The 25,555-nt window shown below is 38.0% G+C and overlaps 1 protein-coding gene across 3 annotated transcripts in view; it reads left to right on the top strand.

Moving 5' to 3' along the window:
* Positions 1-25,555, top strand: part of LOC144934341 (receptor tyrosine-protein kinase erbB-4-like) — a 240,005-nt gene that overhangs the window by 193,059 nt on the left and 21,391 nt on the right. For all 3 annotated transcript variants that reach the window (XM_078860026.1, XM_078860032.1, XM_078860040.1), the window contains exons 18-23: positions 3,390-3,512; positions 5,455-5,553; positions 9,298-9,483; positions 20,220-20,375; positions 22,748-22,823; positions 23,841-23,987. In XM_078860026.1, coding sequence (XP_078716152.1) covers positions 3,390-3,512; positions 5,455-5,553; positions 9,298-9,483; positions 20,220-20,375; positions 22,748-22,823; positions 23,841-23,987 — 787 coding nt within the window. The remainder of the gene's footprint in view (positions 1-3,389; positions 3,513-5,454; positions 5,554-9,297; positions 9,484-20,219; positions 20,376-22,747; positions 22,824-23,840; positions 23,988-25,555) is intronic.

Below are 25,555 nucleotides of genomic sequence, written 5' to 3' on the forward strand. Positions count from 1 at the left end.
TTTTCTGACGAGATTGCCGTGTACATGCATCATTATATTTCAGAAATCCTAATGTATGTATGTTGAACGCATGGATGGACTTTAGCCTACTCTTCCACACTGGACAAACATCTTAGCAGAGGTGCGAGTACCTCAAATGTTATCCTACAATTTGCGACCTGCCAATCGTTTGACTTTGTTGTACCTGTTGATACTTGTGTGTATATGTATTTATGTATGTTGAACTTCTTTCGCTCCATACGTATCCAACCGCATACCTTCTGATTCATCTTGGTTAAACTTTCTAAGTGCATTAAGTCCAACTCGCAATGCTACAAAACATTCGTGGTGCACAGATTCCACTGCCACGTGAACTTCAAAACGTGTGGTGTTCCTTTAAAAAGTCACGCATCAACGTGTCCCAGTACAAAAGCCAACATTGACAAATTGACAATTAAATTGAAGTTATGAAGAAAATACTATCAGTTGTTTATAAGTCTGCTTTGAAATATATATGTGTAGTATCTCAATAGATTTCCACCGACTTAAAGCTTTCGTGACTGCAGGAATTCATATTCTTTGGGTCTTTCGGTAAAGTCACGGAGATAGGTTCAAATTAATAAAAATAAAATATACAAAAAACTACGACGTTTGCGATCGCTTCTGTTGTGATCGAAACAACGTAGTTCTTTGTTTATTTTATTTGTATTAATTTGAACCTATCTACGTGACTTTACCAAAAGACCCATAGAATATAGGTTTCCACCGGTTTCTAAGTAACATAATCTATTTGTCAGTGGCTTCTTTGGTTGCTCATTCATTCAATTTATTACTGGGCTTGGTGACTCAGCCCAAACGATTACATTATAATTCCAGATGTGACTCATGTGTAGAGCAACAATGCACATTTCCACCACTTTATATAAAAATGTATGTATTGAAGAGTGGGTGTCTCTAGTTTAACAGGGGTAGAAGGATTCACAGTATTTGTGGAAAGGAGCCTATGTTTAATGTATACCTTTTTTCACTCAATTAGTTAATCACTTCATCGTAAGTTGTAGATAGACTGAGGCTTTAAATAGTTTTACTTTTAATAGGATATATCTCAGCATTTGAAAAATATCAAACGTATAAATGCTGCATCAGGGTAGCAACTCAGCTTGTTTATGCATGAAAATGTTCAGCTTATCACAGTGCTCAAGCACATGGAGTCAGTTTGATTTGATTTTCGCTGAATGGGACATGTTTGAGAACACATTTCTTCCGAGCATATGTTACATTTACAAAGTGAGGATTGATTTGAAAATGTTAATGATCAAATGACTTTATACAGTACATATTCAATTATAACAATAATTATATGGCCATGCGGTTTACAATATAATTCAATATATATTTGTACAATATTCTCTTAACTTTCACTGACCTTTTTGTTAAAATCTCTGAATATTACAGAAGTAAAAACGTATAAACTATTTGTTAATGTATTAGATTGCACAATCAGTTATTAGTCTAACATGTACTATTAAAGGTAACGTGTGAGTCGGCAGCTTACATGGCCCTGTTTACTGCCAGCTCCTATAATACCACCGGTTGTCCAGGTTCTCCAGGTGGTAGTATGTGATTGTGTGCATGTTTGTTGAACTTCTTTCGCACCGTATGTGGCCAACAATGATAATCGGAGGAACAGGGAAGGACAACAAAAGCAGTTCTAAATAAATTAGTTTTTACAATCTAGATAATTTAAACGTGCATAGCTCCAGTAGCTTTCAAATATCAGAAGGAAGATCATTCAAGACAACCGCAGAAGCGCATCTGATGCGGTGGCCGTCTTTGTTCGATGGCTAGCCAAAAGCCGCTGCAAGGATGGCCTGAGTTTGCTTGATGGTTTATGCTCCTTGACAAGAAAATAATTGTCCTGATCACAGCAACACTGGGGATATGCAAGTGAAGCTTAAGATAGACATGTATGGTATTAGGCTAACATCCTGCTAGATTCGCTTTCCAACCTCATTCCAAGCGATTCCTCTTGTAACTCGGAAACTGCACACCTCCATGTAACATGGTTCCCATTTATCGTTTAGCATGCAATAACGTTCCCAACACCCTACAAAAAAACCACTGGTTCACCCAAGGATGGAGAACTGCTTCCACATCTCAGCTGTTCGTTCAACACATAGGCTTAGCCGTTGTTGTGCAGGTGTTGTTGTGTCAAAGTCAAAAACTTTTGATGGACTCTGATCAAATCTTTTTGACGACCCAGGCCCCACTCATCTCTTGCCTCGTCTATCTCATCATTGCTCTGTTGCCTGTCCACCCGTGCTACTGGTACTTCTGTAGTATACTAATTCAGAGACACGAGTAGGAGACGTTATCCCTCATGTTTATTCTGGCTCTCACAGCCATAGGGGATAACTCCATACCGGGTCGAGACAGCCAACATGCTTCCAGACCCACAGCTTGAAGAGGCGAAGACCACAACGACAGCAGCATGACGAGTTCTATTCCCAATGGCAGCAGCCCCGACTGTGAGTCGGAGCTCGCCATTTATTCTCCATAGTGTGGCCAGGCTCTCTGCCCTCGGCCCCGCACCCTTCTGGATCCCCCAGAAGGCTCCGGGCTTGGCCCACGGGTCCAACTGGTAGAACAGGCTGCTACTCCTAATTTCATTGTCTACCAATCTCCCAGCGCCACGCGCTACAGTGACTTATTCAATGTCACTACACTTCCATAGTCAGTGCATTTCTGAAGTCTCTCACATTACTGCATGTCTGTTGACCTACTTATGTTACTCGCTTGCCTTCATCTCTCCATGTAAATTGTCTCCTTGTTGATCTACCACTCAAAGTCTTGTGTCTCTCAACTCTTCACATTGTGTTTGATGTGATTAGTATCGATTTTGTACAATTGAACAATTTCTACTCCTTTTGGCAGTATGACTTGTGCACAGGAGCAACTAAAACATGCAGTTCTTTGAAAGAAAAAAAATCACGTACGCTGTATGCCAAACTCACGATCTATACATTTTAAGCCAGATTAATACTTTACATGGAATATTTACTAAACAAAGGTAAACTAATGTTGTCCTCATACTTTTAAACCAAATTATGCACAATTCTAATCAGAATTTTCATATCCACATTATGAACCATGATGTGCTATGAAAAAAAAAGGTAATTGTCCAAAGCATCCCCAATCACATATTTTCCTTTTAGGCAGTGTCATTGATGTTCCTTTCTTTGTTACATGTGCTTGCGCACCACTGCCAATGCAGTGTCACCAAATAAACGTGTTTTTTTGGACTGTACAGTATACTCCTTGTAAAGATAACACAAGTTATCCTCAACAGCCGCAACTCATCAATGCCAGCGGTGGTGTTCTGCCTGCCCTCCCCCCCTGTTCTCCTACAGCTCGTGGAACCCCTGACTCCTAGCGGGGCAGCACCCAACCAGGCCCAGCTGCGTATCCTCAAAGAGACGGAACTCAGGAAGGGCAAGATGCTTGGCTCAGGGGCCTTCGGCACTGTGCACAAGGTGTGTGTAGCAAAGCAGGTGATGGCAAATCCTAAGTGAAGCTCTATAGAAAAGATTTGGAGCCAGAACGCTGCTTTAAAATATGCGTCCTTTTATCAATAACTGTATTCAGAAGCCTGCAAGTTTAATTCTCAGTCAATAGTCAAATCAGCTCATCGGTACTTTTTGGTGTCACTGAAATGAGCACTATTTGCGGGAGTCAACAGTAGTTTTGCTGTCAAGAGACTAGCTCCGGCAATATGCAGAGAGAGATGGGACACTTTAACGACGTTCTGGGATATATCAATGTATGTTTAATGTTTTTTGGCACCGGACATAGCCAACCGTGCTAATCGGATGTGTGGAGAAAGGACAACAAACTAAATACAAAAAGCAGGGATTCAGAAAATCTGCCCTTGTGCACTCCATGTGGTCTGAAGTGATCAACATTTTTGATTGTTTTTATGTTTTTTTACACCATGGTCACATCATCAAGTCACCTGGCCATTATGTTCGCTATAATCAATGGGGGGGAAATGTACATCTCCACCACTGGATAATCATGCTTGTATCGTTATTGCCAATTGCCAGGTGAAATGTTCCTTATACTGTTATCTTCATGCTATCGTGAGTGTGGGTTGGTGAAGGCGAGGCCCAGGATCAGTGTCGTTGTCATTCACCATCACCAGTGATTTAAGCTGTGGCTGGGAATGGAACTCGGGTCACAGGGTTCACATGCAGCATGCTAACTACTTGCATTACTGCTCCACCTTCACAAGTGGTTAATGTCAAGTGTAAAATAAAATATCTATGTATCAATCGTTGGTGTCAGCAGTAATATGGTATTTATTCTAATGGGGATATTTGTAATTAGTACAACAGCATGTACGTATAATTACGTAGATTCAAAACTTGTATCAGTACGTCCAGAAAACTTACACACTATAAACTCAAAGATCCTGATTATCCATGTCGGTGCAATGACTTTGAGTCAATGTATATTTATTTTTCAAGAATAACTTTCCACACTTGTGACTGCTTCTAAAAAGCCTGTCCACAATCTTTCATAGACTAACAATGCACAATTTTCTGCTAGGTGTCCCAAAAGCCCTGAGTCATTATCTTTTGAAATATGGACCAGACTTGATGGATGTCCATGCTGTAAAAGCTTATAAATAACTTTAGAACATTTACATTGAGTACATTGTGCACATTTTAACGTCAGTGGCTTTTCTTAGGATGCAGAATCCCTACCAAGTGACAGTCATTTATAACCCTCAGTGAATGACTGTTTTAAGTCATGTTTGTGTCTGCAGCGTGGACCATGGCAGAGCGTAAAGAGAAAACACACTCCCATCTAAGCTTCGTTGAGCACCACTTATTATGAACAACAGACACAGGGCATGGTTTAGGCTTGGCAGGTTACCTTTGGTAGAGTCAACTTCTTGGTCTGGTGATTCTCACACAAAAGATACTGGCTGCTTTATTGTGTCCTGGAGTTCAATTGCTTGGCCATCACATGCTAAATCAGCTATTCTGGTTTCTTGTGTAATACATTTTCTTGATTATTGTTGTTCATATAATAACTGCATAAATTGCAACAAGCTATACAATTAAAATTTTTCAAAAACAATGTTGAATTTTCAAAAGCAATACATCTTCATGTTTCTGCTCATTATATAATGGTTCAGTGGGATGTTTAGGTTCAATTATCTACTCAATGAGTCAGGGAGGAATTGACTGTAAAGCCATACCAAAGCCAGATTTTGCCAAAGTATAATTTTCTTTTGTCAATAATTTTGTTTAAAAAGTAAAAGTTGGCCCTATATATATCTTGTGTGGACGTAAATGTGTTCACACCTTTAAATCAAACAATAACAGAGAAAACTTGGCCAGTTTGATGAATATAAATGCACTATATATGTGTGTCACTCCTGTCAATGATCGTGCTGTGTTTCTTTAGGGAATCTGGACTCCAGAGGGTGAGGACGTAAAGATCCCTGTGGCCATCAAGGTGCTGAGAGAGGCCACATCCCCAAAAGCCAACAAGGAGATTTTGGATGTAAGGCGGTAGCCAACCATGGGTTCTGCTTTGTTTGAGAATGTTTTCAGCAGCCTGTCAAGTTAAAAAAGTTCACGTGAAGAAAAGGTTCATGTACCGATTATTTCATTTGTAAATTAGTTCTTTATGTTAAACTTTTTTCGCACCGTGCTTAGCCAACCATGCTAATCGGAGTTATGAAGTATGGAGCTTCATTTGTACTCGTGATAGCATATATAAAGAGAATGCCAAAATGCACAGGTCAATGAAATGTGTGTTCATTTACAGCCAACAGAACATGGAAAAAAACATTGCCTTCATACAAATGTTTGAGCTAAGGCAGATACTAGATGCCAATTGTGAAGATTCCCCAATAAAACATTTCTATACCGTTTGGCTCTTCAGCATGTGTTTACAAAAAAACACCCAATATTATTGTTTCCTATTACAATGTTAATATATTGTATTGGAAACTAATTCCACCTTGAGTGAGTACAGGGAGGGATTGCAACTTATATTGCACAAAATGTAACAAACTGCAGTGATTTAACTGAAAGCTTTCGTTTATTATATAAGAAAACCATGTAAATAAATGCTTTTGCAAAACATAAGTAATATTACTTCCCATTTTAAAAAAGTGGCATGTTGTTTCTTTTCTTATATTTACTTCTCTTTACTTTTTCATTTATGTTTATAACTTTGACTATTTATCACAAAGATTTGTTTTTTTTATTAAATTGTTCATGACTATAATTATGCAATAATTATTGCATAATTAAAATATAATATATACAAAATATTATTTTTAACATAACTTCATTGGGGAAGATACCGATATTTGTAACGGCGATGAAATAATTTCATGCACCATGATTTACAGAGTGTTCAAAACAGATGGACTCAATTTCAAAGCAGTTTATTTCACGATGGCAACATGTTACAATTACACAAAAAGTTACAAACGGTTTAATGAGTTATGAAGTATTACTAACCATTTTATAAATGCTCTATGTGCCCTCCACCTGCTGTACGGACAACATCGAGACGATAGTTGAATTCGTCCCAAACACCTCTCAAAGTGTCTTCTTCCACTGAAGTCACTGCTGTCGTGATTCTGTTTTTGAAGTCTTCCAGATTAGTCACTAATGGTGGCACAAAATCACGGTCTTTGACGTATCCCCACAATAAAAAGTCGCAGGGTATGATGAAACGCACGCTGCACCGCAATTACGGATTCAGTCTTGCTGAACTACAGAACTTAAAACGCTTTGTGTTGCGGGGTCGCCATCTTGCGAATGACTGAGGCTAGGGGCTTTTTGTTCGCTGGGAGAGGCATCGAGCGGTAATCATTTGAAACGCTATGCCCCGCCCTTTCAAGTGGTAAGAGTTTCATTCATGGGCGGTTCGTGGTTGCAGAGTTATAGCAATTTAAAATCGGGTCCATCTACTTGAAACACCCTGTACAATTAAAAATCTTCTTACAGGTCTTTATACATTTAAATGAACAGTAAAATATTTCTCAATTTAAAAAATCTAAGCATTTGGAATGGAAAACCATTCGAACATAGGTTTCTATCTTTTAAACATATTTTAAGCCATGAGGCATCAAGTGATAGCATTTACTATATTGCACTTCCTGATCAGTCCATAACACACCGCAATGTCAGATGTACAGTCATTGTCACTTGCCACTGACATTGACTGCCACAGAGATGCACCAGGTCGTGCAATTCTGCCACAAAATGTCAAATATTCTCCATCAACTAGTTTTCTTGTCGCATTTCAGAATAAAGTACCTATCAACATTATAAATGTATTAATATTTTACTGAAAATAAAAAAGAGGGTGAATGCCTGAACATGTTGTCCCAAACTTGAATCTTGTCTGCCACTGTCCTGTCATTTTAGCTTATGAGGGTGCTTTAGATTTTATTTTTAGGTCAGGGACAGACATAGTGATGTTCTCAAAAGTAAGTAAAAAAGGACACGAAACATTTGTCAACACTATGACATCAGATTTTTATATACATATATAATATAATGTCCAATTTGAGTCTTATAGACTATAAACAGCATGCTTAATACATGGATTCTGAAATCGCTATTATACATTGAATACACTTAAAATAGGTGTACATGGCGAGAAAGTAATATTGGAATGGTGGTGCCTCTATTAGCAAGTTACAAAAATTGTATTCTTTTCAAGGCCAACACATGCTTTAATACGAGGTACATGCATTATCAGGCAACAGGCCTCTGTGCAAGGACTTTACGGTGCGAAGTGCTGCGCTCGTGTTTAATTGGTTTCTAAGAAAGGTTTTGCAAGAGTTCATTAAGCATGTTTGGCTTACATATAAAGTAGAAAATGCAATTAAACGACTAAAGATATGAAGGTTGTTACGTGGCCAGTGTTCACGCATGCCAAACGAGGATTGTATTTGCAAGCACATTGCTTAATATCGGTACTCTTAACATCCTTTATATATCTCTCTAAAATGTCATACTTTGGCTTATTAATGTCTGCATATACCAGTGAAAGATGTAAATATCAATTCAGGGACCATCAGCATCAAGTCTTGGTGTCACACTTTTGGACAATTATGAATAAAAATATCAAAGGATGCTAACTTGGGTGCATGAAAATATCTCATGGCGACATTGTACACAAGAGAAATTGTATTGCGAATGGGTGCCATGGCTACATTTGAGAACTGCACAGAATTACTCAAAAGCACTTGTTTGGAGAAACTTTGGGGAGTTTAGCATGTTTAATGAGTTTCTCTAAAAGTGTTACTTTTATTTGGTCTCAATTAATGTTCATGTTGGTGGCATCCAACTAACATTTGAATGAATTTTCTTTTGTTGTCAACTATCCTTATTGGTATCAAAGCTGTGTTTGTATACTGTATATATATATCTGCGTTGTATTGGATCCACTGTTACAATTGATTTTAAAGTGCAGTTTTGTGAACTTAATCAAGACATCAATTGCATACGTATATTATTATCGTCATCATAATGTAAGCATCTTCAACTTTAAGATTGTCTATTATATTCATTTCTTATTTACATCATTGTCATCACCATTATAGGTGCTTTCAACTTCATCATTGCCAATACATGTGTAGTGCTGAACTTTGCGCGGACAACTTTTTCTTTTCGTCATCACCTTTTATGACAAAACTCTTTACATTCCACAACCGTGACTTCAGCGCGTTCTCTGCTCGCTCGCCGCGCTCCGCTGGCCTCGCTCGCTCCGTTCCCTCTCTCTCTCAGTCTCTCTCTCCCCGACTCTCCTCTCTGCTTCGCCTGTCTCTGCTTCAACTGTCTCGCTCTCGGTGTCTCCGTCTCACTCCGTCCGTCGCTCTCTCTCGGCTTCTTTGTCTCACTCCGATTGTCTCTCTCCCTCTCGCTAATCGCATTGTTTCAAATTGCGAATTCGATTTGAAATCGATTAATCGTTCAGCCCTAGTAGAGAGCCATATTGGCCTAATCTTCCATCCTGGCCTGACATTTTGGAAGAGGTTGGAGTTGCGCATGCTTTATCCCACCACATGCAGCCTCCTATTTGACTCTGGTCTACTCATTTACACTGCTGAGTGGACAGAGGCAGGCGGGATTTCAGAAATTCTCTCTTTATTTCAACCGCCATTTGAACCGGGGATCGGGACTGGTGTGCGAACCATTGAACCAACGGCAGCATCACACATCTTCGCCAACGTGTATTAAAAGTTGCTGCTCTTCCGTGCGTGTGTTTGGACGGCAGGAGGCCTACATCATGGCGAGTGTGAGCCACCCACATCTCGTGCGGCTGCTGGGCATCTGCCTGACTCCGAGCGTGCAGCTCGTGACCCAGTTAATGCCGCTCGGTTGCCTGCTGGAGTACACACGGGAGCACAAGGAGCACATTGGCTCCCAGCTGCTGCTCAACTGGGCCGTACAGATTGCCAAGGTACTCGTGGGCCATTGGCCAGATGTTTTTTGGCATCGATGCAATTGTTGATTTGAAACTCGCTGCATGCTCAACTCCCACGGTTTGATGTGCGCTCGTGTACGTCAGTTGTTTGTTTGGATGTGACAAGGTCGGTTACAGCCCTCGGAGACAGGTCCAATGCAATAAAACTTGTTATCACTGGCTGTGGACCCAATGAAGAAGTTATATAAGATGCATATATAGGGAATTAAGTCACAAGATAAAAAAATGTTTGGAGTTTTTTATATATAGTGTTGAGTTTGTGATATTGTCTCAAACATTGTAGTTTACATTTCCCATCCACTGCTAAATCACATGCTGCCTTATTGACCAATAAATGTAATCACATGAGATGATGATGACTTCACATACCAAGAGGTTTTCACTATTTGAAGCTGCTTATCTGCGTGATAGTCAAGCTTCACAAAGGTTAGATATAAAGTCTATTACTAATTTTGTAAAAAAAAATGCATTTGGTGTCACAATTGTGCGTGATCTTAACCATCCAATTGCAACAAATATTCATCCACCATTATAATAATAGTACAACTTCATTTAAATTTAAAATGTACATTAGTGTTCATGACATTTTCACATGGAAGGACCATATTTATTTGAATTACTCTCAATCTCAAGGATTTTTTTTCCAAACAATTCACAACTTATGCTGGCTGTATGCAAGCATAGTATATATTAGCACTATTAGAGTTTAATACCATACTAATCAGATTGTTATTTATTATACACATTGAGACAACTGCCTTCGATGTAAGGTACATTTATTTCTTAATAATTGCTAAATATATATTGTAAGCATGTATTTATTTCTATCACATTTGTTTAAACTGTACCACTGAATCCAATTTTGTGTTATTTTATTTTTAACATTGCTGTTCAGTACTGTGATATTGATACGTTAAATTACACATTTCGACCAGTTCTTAATAACAAAGCGTTTACACAGAAGAGGGAGCTTGCTCTTGGTAACTTTTTTTCAGCCTAGGATCATACACTGCTTTATAAATATAGCACGATGCTCGGGTTAGATTTTGGGGTTAGTGATTTGATTGGGAGCTGTGCATGTACAGCACTCACCTCTCTGCCCACTATTTGGCCTTGTGTATCTAAGCTAGATGCAGCTTGTCATTTCAGAGGACTTTCAACCTTTAATTTTCTGGACGTGACATTTGTATTTTCTTAACACCAGCTCGAGATGATTAGCATTTGGCTGTGTGTGTTGTCTATGTGACTTCAGCTCATCCGTCCTCCACCATAGCCCTTTAGTGGCTGTATTCACAAGGTAAAGCCCTTGAATAATTGAGAAAACAGTGATAAATGAGGCTTTTCACGTTATGAAAGGCATTCTGTGTTATTAAATATTAGTGTTTTTTGTAGTTAGTAACATTATGGGGATGTTTTTACATTTCACCATCAGGCTTGTGGATTGTGTAAAGTGCATTCTAAAACTATTATCCACTCTGGCTCACTGGCCTATTATCGGCTATAAAGAAATCTATTGCCTGAAGCATCATCTATTATTTATGTTTCCTTTTAAGGCAGTATTATTGACAAATGTCTTGAGTGTCCTTGTGCACCACTGCCAACGCAACATAATCAAGTAATTTGTTCCATGGTTTTTTCCTTAGGCATTTAACCGTATATTATACTGACGCATTCACCTGCAATCTAATATAATTATTTTAATCAAGCAGAACGGTGTTATCTTCTGCCGTAATAATAAGTCTGATTTATAACGTGCACGATATTTGTGCTGGCGAGGTGCTAGCACGAGTAAGAGGATTCATTCCATAGCGCATTTGAATAAAATGCATGTGGAATCTGCCGGCTCGTATTTCTGTTCATAAACAGGTGGATACGTCTTCAGTGTGTCTGTTGAATGGCTCCGGGCAAGCCCCTGGTGGAGTGTTGTTCTTCGTAACACCGTCGCCTCAGAAATGCAATGTTGTTGCAGACCGGTGTTCTTATTAATGATTCATGGATAAGTCAGTGCCAAAGACATTAAAGAGATGCATTTTGTGCTCGTGGTGGTTTCTTCTCAATGGGTTGAGTGCCTGGGCATATGCTGGCTTCGTAAGCTTGGCTGCAGAAAGCTTTGTGTTTAACATTAACCTTCACACTGATGGGGGTTTTGTTTTTCTACAATGCGTTGAACTAAATTGTCAAAATTATATAAAGGTAAAACGTGTGAATAGTTATAGGTTTTTACCCTTTCAACTGGTATAAAAACTGACACCGTTATACAAGGCATCATGTTTGCAATAACCACAACACAAGCAGTCAAAATGCAAACAAAAAGAAACAACTCTGATAACATAGGTGGGACAAAGTCATTGTTATGCAAGTCCAAGTCGAGTCGCAAGTCATCAAATTCATGACTCGAGTCTGACTCGAGTCCAAGTCACATGACTCGAGTCCACATCTCATAGGTGGGACAAAGTCATTGTTATGCAAGTCCAAGTCGAGTCGCAAGTCATCAAATTCATGACTCGAGTCTGACTCGAGTCCAAGTCACATGACTCGAGTCCACACCTCTGTCTGATAATGATATGCACTGTCCTTGAAGTTGATTGGTCCACACCCGAGACACTTTTCTTAGAGCCCAGTCTACATTGGTGTTGGACCAGATGACGCCAAAAGGCATATCTGGACCAGATGACGCCAAAAGGCGTATCTGGTCCAACACCAATGGAGACTAGGTTCTAAGAAAAACTGTCTCGGGTGTGGACCAATCAACTTCAAGGACAGTGCATATCATTATCAGAGTTATTTCTTTTTGTTTGCATTTGACTGCTTGTGTTGTGGTTATTGCAAACATGATGTCTTGTCACTTTTTGTACCAGTTGAAATGGTAAAAACATATTACTATATTTTGCCACTGGTAAAGGAGATGTCTCATAGTGTGAATAGTTGTTTAAAATAATGCACGTAAGATGTAAGATATGTTTTACATTACTTCTGGAGCATTTTATTTGACATATTTAAGATGGGAAAACATAAAGGGATATTAAATAACAGCGATACGAAAATGATATACCTATTGTGATTGTATTATAATTGTGTTTTCCATATTACAATGTGTTTCTATTATGGGTCATATAAGTCATCCAAGTTTGCAGATTCAGAGTTTTATTTACGCTTGAACGAATGCCATATTGTGGCTGTGTAGGCTGGTGCTCTGCTTATTTGCCAATGTGCCAAATGTCCCAGAGTAGATGGTTTGGGTTCTGCTGCAAGCCAGTAATTTATTATGGGGAATTTTCAAAGCACATTATCTATTATAAAGTGTATGTTGAAGACAATCACCATTATCTGCACCATCATCATTATTATAAGGAATTGTGTGCACCTATCAAAGCCTTAATTTGAAAATTGTACATTATTTACAGTTGGAATTGTGAAATAAGTAAACTGATAGTTTTTACGATTTTTCTTTAAAAAAATGTAATCTCAACATCCCGTCTCCTTAATTACATAAAATAATATGAAACAAATACTGAGCGAATTAAATTTCTCCACAGCAATGCAACTCATTAGAGTTTGGGGACACCGTTGTGTCTCAAAGGTGACATCACCAATTACAATAATTGATGCACATTTGGCGACAGACTCCCAACACCAATACAAGAGCTATCAGATTTAAAAGTACATATCTAGCAAATAGATGCAAGTGCATCAATCACAAACACCTGAAATTAGATTTGAAACTGGGTCTCACGGCCAATTCTTTAGACCGGCATTCATTGACATCAGCATGGCCTTTGAATATGCACAACACTTGCCCTCTCATTCTCACCCTGCACCTTTTCACTTCCTCCTTATATCTGCCTTGTTGTCCCCACTTTGTTTTAAATATCATATGAGCCAATATAAAATATAATTAACATACACTATCCTGTCATTTAACAAGATTCTAAATGCGACGAAAAAAATTCTTCCCTCAGAGCCTGCTATAGTTGTGATTATTTTTCAGTGTAAGGAGAGGGAAGAAAGTTGAACAAAATATGAGGATAGTGGGTAAATATATCAAGAACTGTAAGATATCTATCCCCATTTTCTATAATTGCATTGGGTTCCTTTGGCATTTTGGATGACAAATACATATTATGTTTTTAAAAGCCGCATCCTTCATACATATAATGAATGGAAATATATCTCTTCACAAAAGAGGATACGGCATATATTGTATAATCACACCTAAGATGCATCATTATGCAAGATAGAGATTAAAAAGATATGCATAGAAACATTTTAAACAATAGTTAAGTGTCGTATTTGAGTATTTTGGTTAGTAAATAAGTTGTGCATTATTTAATAAGTTTGCAAATAAGTGAATGCATTCATTTGAACTTTTACCACCCATTTTACACATGGTGACACTTTGGCGCACCGATATGGCAGCCTTAATTAGATTGTGGGGGATGAAACCTTCAGGAATTTTATTGGCCGAGCACTCAACAGAGAAATTGGGGCCATTTCAAGGAGTGACCCACCGTAAGTAAATCCGACAGCGAAAACCGCAATTAATATTACACAGAGCCTGCCTCTGATGATTTTTTACGTACCACCAACAAAAGTGGCATCTTTTGTTTAGCTGGCTCCATTAAAATTGCTCCATTTAGCTCGTCCTTGCATTAAAAAAGATTTATACAGAAAGAGTGTGCACACCCTATGGTGTTTCTAGTTTGGACTCACCTGCCACTGTAAAGTTATTGCAAGTTGTGAATCTGATTATCTGGAGCATTGAATTGTCGACCTTGTACCTTCCGTAAGTTTACCTTCCAACTGCACTTGGATGTCTGTGACATATGTACATATGTTGAACTTCTTTCGCACCATGCATAGCTAACCATGATAATCGGAGGTGTGGGTATCAGGTTGTAAATTACATTTATATCAGGATTAGTATTTAGACATTTTGCATTACTTTTTTAAATCCTTTATATTAAGTTCACTTGCTTGCTTGCTTGCACGCTTACGACCATGCAAATCTTTCGGTAGTTTTTTAACCCACTTCCCGTGATCCAATCGAGCTGACATTTTGCACACAGACTCGTTGTGCGTGACAATTTATTTTCGTGAAATTTTTTTTCCTAAATTTTACACTTTTTAGGGGAATTTTTTTTATATTTAATTATCAATTGCTTAATGGTGGCAGGCAATCATCTGACCCATAGGTGGCAGCCATCTCAATCCAGAGGACGAGAGGACTCTAGCCGCTATGCATATAAAGGATTTATAGTGAAAAACTTTGTTTTTACGGGTTAATTTTTGTCCCTTGAAGCTGAGTATTCAATATAATTTACATTTACAGTGGCAGAATGCCAGCCAAAGTAGCGATGTGAATTGGACTCTATGAGATTTATTTTCAAGGAAGAAGATTTCAGCGTCTAAAACAGTAAATATCAGTGTACAGTATAGAACAATAACGTTAAAAAAGTAATAAAATCCGTTTTAACTGATATATTTTCATCACGTCATGTATATTTGCAAATGTTGTGGATTCACTCTTCAACACACCGGTGGCTAAAGTAGTGAACTATTTGTCTTTTGTAAATGTGACTTTTTTTACTGATTGGCCGTGTCGGGTGGTGGAGGGTTACGACACATTTATAAATAACGTGATCTAACCCAAAAACGTTTATTATGAATAATATTGGTCGCGAAAGCCTACGTGTTAAACTGATTTGGTGCTGTGTTAGGACATAAAACGATTGCAACTACAAATGTGGTTACTTCCAGTTAACAGAGAATGAACAGAATTCAATTTTCTACAATTAACGATGACCATTGTCATTCTATCAATTGCTTCAATAATCTTGACTTAAAGCTTTCGTGACTGCAGGAATTCATATTTTTGGGTCTTTCAATAAAGCCACGTAGATAGAAAATAATAATAAAAATATCACGACCTTTCGATCGCAACCCAAGCAATCGCCATCAGGTGAAAAAATAGCGGGAGAGCTGCTGAGGCCAGATCCACACGTTAAAAAGTTAGACGGTGACAAGATTGTTATCAATCAGAGTAACATACCAATTTCCAACAGCCTAAAATCGGTTCTAGCTCAAGGTTTGACTTTCGCAGTCACCCCTAAACACATCCCAGTTGATGATATCATTGCCCAGGTCGACGCAGCCCTTAAGGGTTTGGGAAACATTCCTGCAGACGTGGCAAGATCAGAAATCGCAGCAATCCTCAAAAACGTTAAGACACCTATGAACAATCAATAAGGATGAGCGCTTTGAGCTTTCTCAACTAAAACAATAGAGATGACATAGTCGTCCTCTCAGCCGACAAGGGCACTGTCCTCATGGACAAAACTGCATACAATAACAAAATTCAGGACCTACTTAATTATGGTAGCTATACTAAAATCAATAGGGATCCCACCAACCGCCTGGTTACGAAAACCAACAATATCATCACTTTCTTGGTTCTTTCGGTAAAGTCACGTAGAAGGGAAGTAATAAAATAATATGTTTTATTTTTATTATTTTATTACTTCCCTTCTACGTGACTTTACCGAAAGAACCAAGAAGATGAATCCCTGCAGTCACGAAAGCTTTAAATCGAAATATTATCACTGTTTCAACATTTAATCGAACCAACCAAGCGGATTTCCTTAAAACCCTCTGCTGCTAGACCACCCAGATTTTATGGCTTACCAAAAATTCATAAAGAAGGTACACCATACTCTTAGGTTTTTTCGGTAAAGTCACGTAGGTAAAAAATACAATTTATATTAATAAAAGTAAAATAAAAATCACGACGTTTCGGAGGCAACACAAGCTTCCGTATTCAGGTGGAACCGTCACAGCACGCTTGCTGTAAAGAGTATTTACTTGATACAGCAATCGTGCTGTGACGGTTCCACCTGAAGACGGAAGCTTGTGTTGCCTCCAAAACGTCGTGATTTTTATTTTACTTTTATTAATTTAAATTTAATTTTTTACCTACGTGACTTTACCGAAAAAACCTAAGAGTATGAATCCTTGCAGTTACGAAAGCTTCAAATCTAGAAGGTACACCACTTCGTTCTATTGTCTCCACCATTGACTAACCCTCCTACAAACTGGCCCGATTTCTGTCTGAGACCTTACAACCATTCACTGGTAAGACCACCTCAGCTGTACTTAACTCAGCTCACTTGGTATCGTTAATTAAGGACTTTTCACGATCTCCAGGTGATTTGCTTGTCAATTTCGATGTAGTGTCTTTGTTTCCCAAAGTTCCTGTACCTGAAACCAGTTGTAAGTCATAACTGGCTGTGATATTTCCATCCTACCTGTCGCTTTTAGTAGTTATTTTCGACTCTCTTGTGTTATATTAACAGGTTTAATTTCTTTACATTAACAGGTTAAATGTCTCACTAACACAGCCACCGTTGCTCGTTTTCCTCGATGTGGCGGTGACTCTACGATCTTACATTGACATGCTAACCTCTCACAATACAATGGCCACCTCCACAGCTTCGTCGTTGTGGAGGTGACTCTCCGATTTTCCCGATCTTACGTTTACATGCAAATGTCATCACTAGCCCCGCCCACTTCGCTTATGACCCTTGGGCTACACCCATCTCAAACCTTTATAACATCCTGCCTCAGCAGCTCTCCCGCATTTTTTTTTATCTGATCACGATTGCTTGTGTTGCGATCAAAAGGTCATGATATTTTCATTATTTTTTCTATCTACGTGGCTTTACCGAAAGACCCAAAGAATATGCTTCAATAATAAATAAATAATGTTGCTTAATCTTATGATTTTGGAGAAAAACATTAAAGACTGCTCCTAGAAGAAGCACAATGTTTTCATTGAGCAATTTACAAGTTTAAATGTAGTTGTCACATGCAGATTTCGTGATATGTTGTCACTGTAGGTTGTGACAGGCAAGTGGAATTTGAATGCATTATACATTTGATTGCTTAATTTGCGCAGGTTTTTTTTATCATTGAGTGAGAATAATAACCAATTAAAATGTTGCCACTTTTAAAATGGCTGCTAAAATATTTAAACGTTTCGTGAATTTCAATATCAACTAAATGTTTTGGTTGTCACTCCGTTTTAATAAATAAAACAAATAAAAAAGTGTATGTTTCAATGCTCATTTAATGTGCACACTTCTAGCAAGACTTCTTCACGACTATTATTTGTGTATACTCATGTATTACATGCCTGGATTTCTTATCACCTTTGTTAAATTTAAATATGGATTTCATTTTCTACAACCGTTTAAACCTCCTAGCTGTGCCCTCCAGAATGTACATTTTACTAAAATTAATGCACCTATAGAATGCACTCCAAACGCAGTGTAAATGTAAGTGCCATTTGTACCTCATGTTTTTGACCTTAAAGCCCCTATATTTCTGTTCATATACACACATTTGTCATTGTTAAATAGCACATTGTATTACAGCTATTCTTGTGAATGCTGGCCATATTGCCTGTTATGTTTCCAATTATTTTATTCGCAGAAAACCATTCTTAGGTCAGTGGCGCAGTGACCTGTACACTGAGCTGAACTGCAGTGACATTACGATTTTTTCCTCAGGATATTTGGTTAAAGTCACGTTAAAGTCATTGTAACTCTATACGTACAGTGTCTCTAAATGTGCTATGTTTTTTTCTTCGACTGTATATTTGTATAACACTTATAAAGGACAGTGAAAGAGTGTAGTATACTGAATATGAAAAATGCTTTCGCTCGCATCGTTACTGTCTTTGTAATTTATGTATATCCGACTGCAAAGCATATACTTTAATTTTTGTTTTGCTAAAAAAACAAGTATCAAATTTGTATCGGAGTGTAATGATTACGTGATTTATCGTCGTCAAGAACGTTTTACCACCCCATGTGCATATGAATGTAAATCGCTATTCAATACACTGCTGATGTGTGGGGCGTTATGAGCTATCAGTGGACATACAAACACTACACATAGCACTGCCCCAACAGTCTGTTAAGGCTTTACGGAGGATCTTGTCTTCGTTGTGGGGAGCGGTAATGTAGCTGTTAGCGCGCTACACTACGAACCCAGCGACCCGAGTTCGATTCCCGCTGAGCCGGTCCTGGGCCTCCCCTAGGTTTAATGTAGTGTATTAACATCACCACGAGGGAGACAAATGCGGCCGGGCGTGGTGCTGGCCACCCACCCCCTCGTGCCTCGTGTCGGTCTTTATAGATGCTCGCAAAAAGCACTTGCCTCAACAGTCTGATCAGGCTATACGGGAGATCTTTGATCTTTGCTTGATGTGTGTGTGTTGTGTTATTTTAGGATGCAATCTGTTCTGACAGAATGACTGACACTACTCTGTCATGCAATAGCGTATTGCACACCTATGTGTGTTCGACTAAGCATGTCACATTGGGGTGATTACAAAAACGCTTTTCTGTGCCTTTCATATTTCATGTCTACTGTTGTAACAGGCAACTATGTAAAATTATGATTTTCATTTTTAAACTGTCAAAGCTATGGTGGATTTAGTATTAATTGTCTGCTTTGTCAATTTGCACAACTACTATATTGCACTGAGATTCATGGCAACAGCAAGCATAGTCAATAGGTGTCTTGTTATATGCATAATTCACAGACAAGGGTTGATATATCTTGTCTCAGATTAAAGAGCTTACATTTAAAATCTTAAAGGATCCAAAGGAAAACTAGGCAGCGAATTTTTCATGTAAGATTTTTTTCGAATACATCTCACAACACCATTATTTTCCTGAAAAATATGTCACAACTACGGTCAAATATTATCAATGGCAACCCGAAGAACATCCATTGGATCTTTGGAACATTAAATAAGGTCGTTTAAGGAATCCATCATGGTTTACATTCAATATATTTTACAGAAATCACCAAAGAAAAAATCGCAGCCAAATCTGTTGTTGACGTTATAGTCAAAATGTAGGGTGGTGATGGCAGCGTGTTTTTCGCTCGTTGCAGTGAGTTTGTGGTTCAAATCTAGCGGCCGCCCCGGTTAATACTGCAGGCGCATAAAAAATAAACATCATCTGCTTCACAGTAGACTTCACAGATCCCGTAGTGTTATTTGAGGAAGAACAGATGATGATATGTGCCAGCGTCACTGTCCAAAATTGGCAAGTTTTGAAAAATACCTATTTTAGTAAAACCACATAACAACATCATTCCCTACTTGCAGATTCGTGAATGAAATAGAACGTCTTCGTAATCGCCTAGTGCGAAAAGAATGCCACCCTGCCAAATGTACGAAATTTTCATTATTATAAATGATTTTTACGTGGCCGGGTCAGAGTACACATTGGATATGCTTTCCCTGATATGTGAGTATTACGTATATGTGTCTTTATTTTAGGACTTTTTAAAATCTGATCATATATCTTCAGATGCTTTATTCAGATATCTAAAGTAGTTGCCTTTTCAAACATTAATCAACTCTCACAATACTGCAAATACCTTTTGGTTATGTAAAATACAAGTAACTTAATGCTTTTTTAATATCTTATACAACGCCACTCTATCAACATTATCTGTGAATTACAACTTCCGTGTGACTGGTAAGCATTCTTGAGCAAACCATTAAACAAAAAAACATGTCTAACCACAAGGGCTTTCTCTACTTCTGAGTTAAACCACCTCCCTCTGTGTGTCTACTTAATCGATTACCTTTAAATCGCAAAGGTTGTCTTGTCTGATCTGTACCTGCTCCCTCTCAGGGCATGATGTACCTGGAGGAGCAGCGTTTGGTGCATCGGGACCTGGCAGCACGCAACGTGCTAGTGAGGACCCCTCAACACGTGAAGATCACAGACTTTGGCTTGGCACGGCTACTTGACATCAATGAGATTGAGTACCACGCAGATGGTGGCAAGGTATGTCCATGACTTGGTGTACACATAGAGTGCTTTGTCAGTGCAATAGTAGATTGTTCTACTCTGCCTTTGCTGAAAACAGCTCTAAAGCAACCTACAACACCTATTTGATGCATGGTGGTTGCCCATGCAAGCACTATCCAGGCTGAAGACGGATTAGCTTCTGAAGCGAATCCGTCCGGTATGGTCATATAAATCTGTATTTGTGACCCCCACTGGCATAGACCCAAACAATGCTCATAGTTAGTGTCTTGAGTGTTCCACAATACTACAGGGATTTAATTCACGTATGAATATTTATCCAAGACATAGCCTTACAAAAATGGTTTACTGCAGCTTTTGCTTCAGAATACTACTTTGAATAATGTTGTAACAGTATATATTCAACTTTATTTGACTTTTAATAATATATTGAAACATATTTCAAAATAGTACATGGATTTGAACCAGCTAAATTTGCATTGTAAAGAGAGTCTGTTCACTCAGCAGGTATACACGGCCAATGCACTCAACATGCCAGACACAAAAAATACAACAAAGCTACAAACTAGAAGCAACATAAGCATCAGTATTTTCCCCAATACTCTACATCTATTAAACTACACACAATGCATATTAGAAACTCAACAATCAATATGAAAAAATAACCAGAAACTCACCTTTTTCACCACACACACAAAATACTCATCTATTACTGTATTTCGTTTATTTTCAAGGCACTTTGGTTTTTAAAGGATATCCCATTAACAAAGTTACATACCTGGCATTACACTGATCATAAGCACACTGTGAAGATCACAAAATAAATAAGCACAACATGAAGAAGGCAAAACATTTTAGGAGTATTTAATCTTGATTTGAAGCTTTCGTGACTGCAGGAATCCATACTCTTTGGTTCTTTCGGTAAAGTCACGTAGATAGAACATTAATAGATTACGACGTTTCGATCGCAACACAAGCGACCGTCTTCAGGTGAGAGTATTTAATGTTCCTGTTTTAACCTTTTTTTTGTTCGTAGCTCCAATCTTTGCACACTTCTCAGAGTAGGTGTCTTGGTGTACGGAGGGTGTGGAACCTCAGCTCTCTGCACAAGTCCCCATTGTAGGAAACCATTTCAAGAACGGAAGCCTAGTGTTTCAGAGCTCCCGATGATGATTCCCTCAGAGTTCCCGAGCTGTGGTTGCGCAATGCATGAAAGGCAATGTATGCAAAATTTAATTGACGTAAAGAAAAAGCGCGCAGGACACGTAAAAATAAGCCACTGAAGTTAATGTTGCATATGGTGGCAATTGGAGATGGTCAAAGTGATTTAAATCACATGCCAAATCCACAAAGGCTGTAGGCTGACCTTTACCTTTTGCCTTTCTTTACCTGTCTGATTTATGCAGTGACCACAGACTGGAGTCACGAGGTGTCTCAGATACAATTATGTGGTCTGCCTGTGTTTTTTTTTATTCCCAAATTCTTAATTGGTCAGAGTACATTCGTGACATTTCTGCTTATACTCTTCCCATGCATTTTATTTTTGTATCTCAGACATATTTAGAGAGTCTTCTGGTGTTAAAATTCTGGTATTGAGATACCCTTCCTAACGTGCATCTCCAAACAGGCCTTATTTTTATTACTAGCTTGTGAGTAAGGGATCGCACACAATTCACCTGAGCATGTATATTCACCCATAGCATTGTGTCCTGGTCTAACCTCTTGTGAATTATTACCTGCCTTCTGGCGCAATTATTGACTTAACCCTTTAAATTCAGACGCAAGAACTGCTGTACACAGATGGGTAACCTCCACGGCATCTCAGTGTAACCTGATTTCACCTTGCAGTTCCTTAGTGTTAATTACTGTTTGAATGTGTAATGGTTATATGACATGGGGAAAATGGGAGAATAGTCATCATCTGGAATCACTTTAATTCCACTGTTGGTTTCAGTGGAGTCTTATGCAGCTAAATGGCCACCTGTGTTTACGTATTTTCTTCTACCATCAATAGTTACTGTAAGAGATGCTCTTGGGGATACTTAAGGATGGTTATTAAAACACTATAAATGAAACGTATATGTTACAAAACCTGCTCTTAACAACTTAGCCTACAATGACTTTAATAGAAAAAATGTGAGCAATAAGCACTCTTATTCGACATTGGCATTGTTATGTAGCATTTACAGCAGATTCATATTTTGAATTTTGACAATGAGTTTGAAAGATTGGGGATTGTAAATGTTAGGTTATTTTACGTAATATCAGAGCCTTTACACCAATAGACTCACTAAATCTATGCGTGATATCATATTCTGGAGTATGTATCGATAAGCGGATGTTTAATATATTTAATGTTACATGTTATTGACAAATTCTGCTGTCTTCAGATGCCCATCAAGTGGCTGGCCCTGGAGTCCATTCAATACCGCACCTTTACCCACCAAAGTGATGTGTGGAGCTATGGTACACATTTTTACTTTTCCTATGTTGTTTAAACTACGTATATATAATACATCTAAAATAATTTCACCTACATTAAAGTTTACAATTAGAGCACATTTATACATAGTTTGAACATTCCACGTGTTCAATAATTCTAGTTGTTGCCTTATTGAAAAGCCAGTAAAACATGTACATAATTGCATTGGAACACTCCTACAAGCTGAAGTTATATAACTTTTTTGCATTTCTTGCATTCTTATCTTTGAGATGTTTTGTTTATGTTTTTCTTTAGTGTTCCAATGTTGCAGCTAAACTTCGTATGGAACATTTTAAATACTTCTTTGTTAAAATACATGCACATCTATTTATTTTTTGGATAATAAAAAATAGAAATGAATTTCAATATGTGTAATCCACTTTTTCTCAGGTTTTTTCGGTAAAGTCACGTAGGTAAAACATTAAAAGTAATGAAAGTAAAATAAAACAAAACAAAAATAAAAATAAAATTCACGACGTTTCGGAGGCAACGTCGTGAATTTTATTTTTATTTTTGTTTTGTTTTATTTTACTTTCATTACTTTTAATGTTTTACCTACGTGACTTTACCGAAAAAACCTGAGAATATGAATCATTGCAGTCACGAAAGCTTCAAATCTAGAATTAATCCACTTTTGTAAATGGGTTAAAATTTCTCAATTATTGTCGCAAAGGCACTTTTGTTTCAAAATCTGTATAAGTACACATTGCCCTAGCTGAATCATCACTGCTTGCAGAGCAGCTTGATGGATTCTGTTGTTTTTAAAAAATATTTTAACAAATCTATTCAAGAAATGAAACCAACATTATTAAGATGACGGTTCCCAAATGTTGAATGTGTGCAATGTTACAACTCATCGGAGTAAATTCTGAGATACCTTCATATACAGTATAAATATTTATCAATCGATCTTCTTTCAGTCTGTTAACCCTGTTGTTATCAGTTTGTCTTATGAAAATGGAGTAGTAGCAGGCTTTTCAACGTAATTTTATTAATTCCAGGAGTGACCATTTGGGAGTTGATGACCTTTGGAGGGAAGCCTTACGAAGGTATTCCAGCCAGGGATATCCCTGAGCTCTTGGAGAAGGGAGAGCGGCTGCCCCAGCCGCCCATCTGCACCATCGACGTCTACATGATCATGGTGAAATGTGCGTTTCCACACGTGTGTGTGCGCACGCGTGTCTGCAAAACACAACCTGTGTGAGACACTTGTTACAGATACATGCCACATGCTTAAAGCTATAGCAATCACACACATACACTGCTGCATTTAAACACAACCACACTCGCATATACACCTGAGTTATTGAGATTGTATACACACACACACTGTGTTTATAAATAGTATTTTTTTTCTTTCAATATTGTATAATGATGATATGCCTTTGAGCTGCGATTGTGGTCCTTTAAATGTTTGTAAATGTAGCAATTGGTTTTGTTATACTGGCCGTTTGTGTAGTCATTTAATGTGTTTAAATAAGTCACTTTTAGCATCGATAGATTACACGAACTATGAAGCTGGACACACATGGCCTCGTAAAGAACTGTATGCAACCATTGCCCCCTTTAAACATCCAACAGCATCCCCCTTAAAGTTGAGCATGATTGAAATAACACTTGCAAGAGAATATCAATGCTATAACATACAAATCGATATCGTAGACACTCATCGTTCTTACCATAAGTATTCAGTTTCATCCTCATTGGTATATCATCCTCATTTGTATCCATACCATGTCGTTAACAACGACAACTTCCCATGTCGTTGACTGACACATACAGTAAGTGTGAAAGCACTTTAAGAACATACTTTTTAAAAAACAACACTGATGTGTAATTCATAAGAGGTGTTTTTTTGGGTTAGATCGTGTAAATATGTGTCATTAAACCCGCCACCACCCGACACAGCCAGCTAGTAAGGGTCGTCACATAAACAGAACATGCCCATTCGTTACTAGTACAGCACAATGTTGTGTTGGAGAGCCAAGCCACAACATTTTTTAATCTGAGTTCTCACATTTACAATCTGAGTACTCAGATATACTGATAGCACAATGGTTACGCACGTACAATCTGAGTACTCAGATTTGGCACGTTCTGTTTACGTGACAACCCTTACTAGTTGGCTGTGTCGGGTGGTGGTGGGTTTAACGACACATTTATATATTTACGCGATCTAACCCAAAAAACAAACCTCTATTATGGATGATATTGCTCGCAAAAGCCGACGTGTTAAACTGACTGATGTGTAATTGGTATTCAGTTAAGCATGCAGTATTTGTCACAGTTTAATATCGGAAATTACTTGTAAAATTAAGTCATTTTTTAAAGGGAAGTTAATGGGTTTAAACCCATTGTCTCTGGTTAACAACAATTGTACAAGTGCTTTATTTAGTCTGTGCTTCATTACCTAACTTTTAATTATTTTTTTCTAGAATTAATTGCTTAACAGCTCACTTTGTAATTATGTGGTGCATTATTTCCACCTGCTACAGTACATTTAATGTGCTTGCCTCTAAAAAGCATTTATTGGAGGATTTTAAAACATGTGATCCCTAGTTTGTAGCCATAGCTCCGAGGCCACATATAGAATAAATTATAAATGCACGCATTACCTTCTCAAACTCATTTTAGGCGGCATCTCAGCAAATGTTATCTGCAGTTCAATAAAGTTCACAGCAGGGCTTGTGAAAAAAAGAGCATTGTGTGATTCTAA

The sequence above is a fragment of the Lampetra fluviatilis genome, chromosome 1 (assembly GCF_964198595.1).
Source record: "Lampetra fluviatilis chromosome 1, kcLamFluv1.1, whole genome shotgun sequence".
NCBI classification, from domain to species: domain Eukaryota; kingdom Metazoa; phylum Chordata; class Hyperoartia; order Petromyzontiformes; family Petromyzontidae; genus Lampetra; species Lampetra fluviatilis.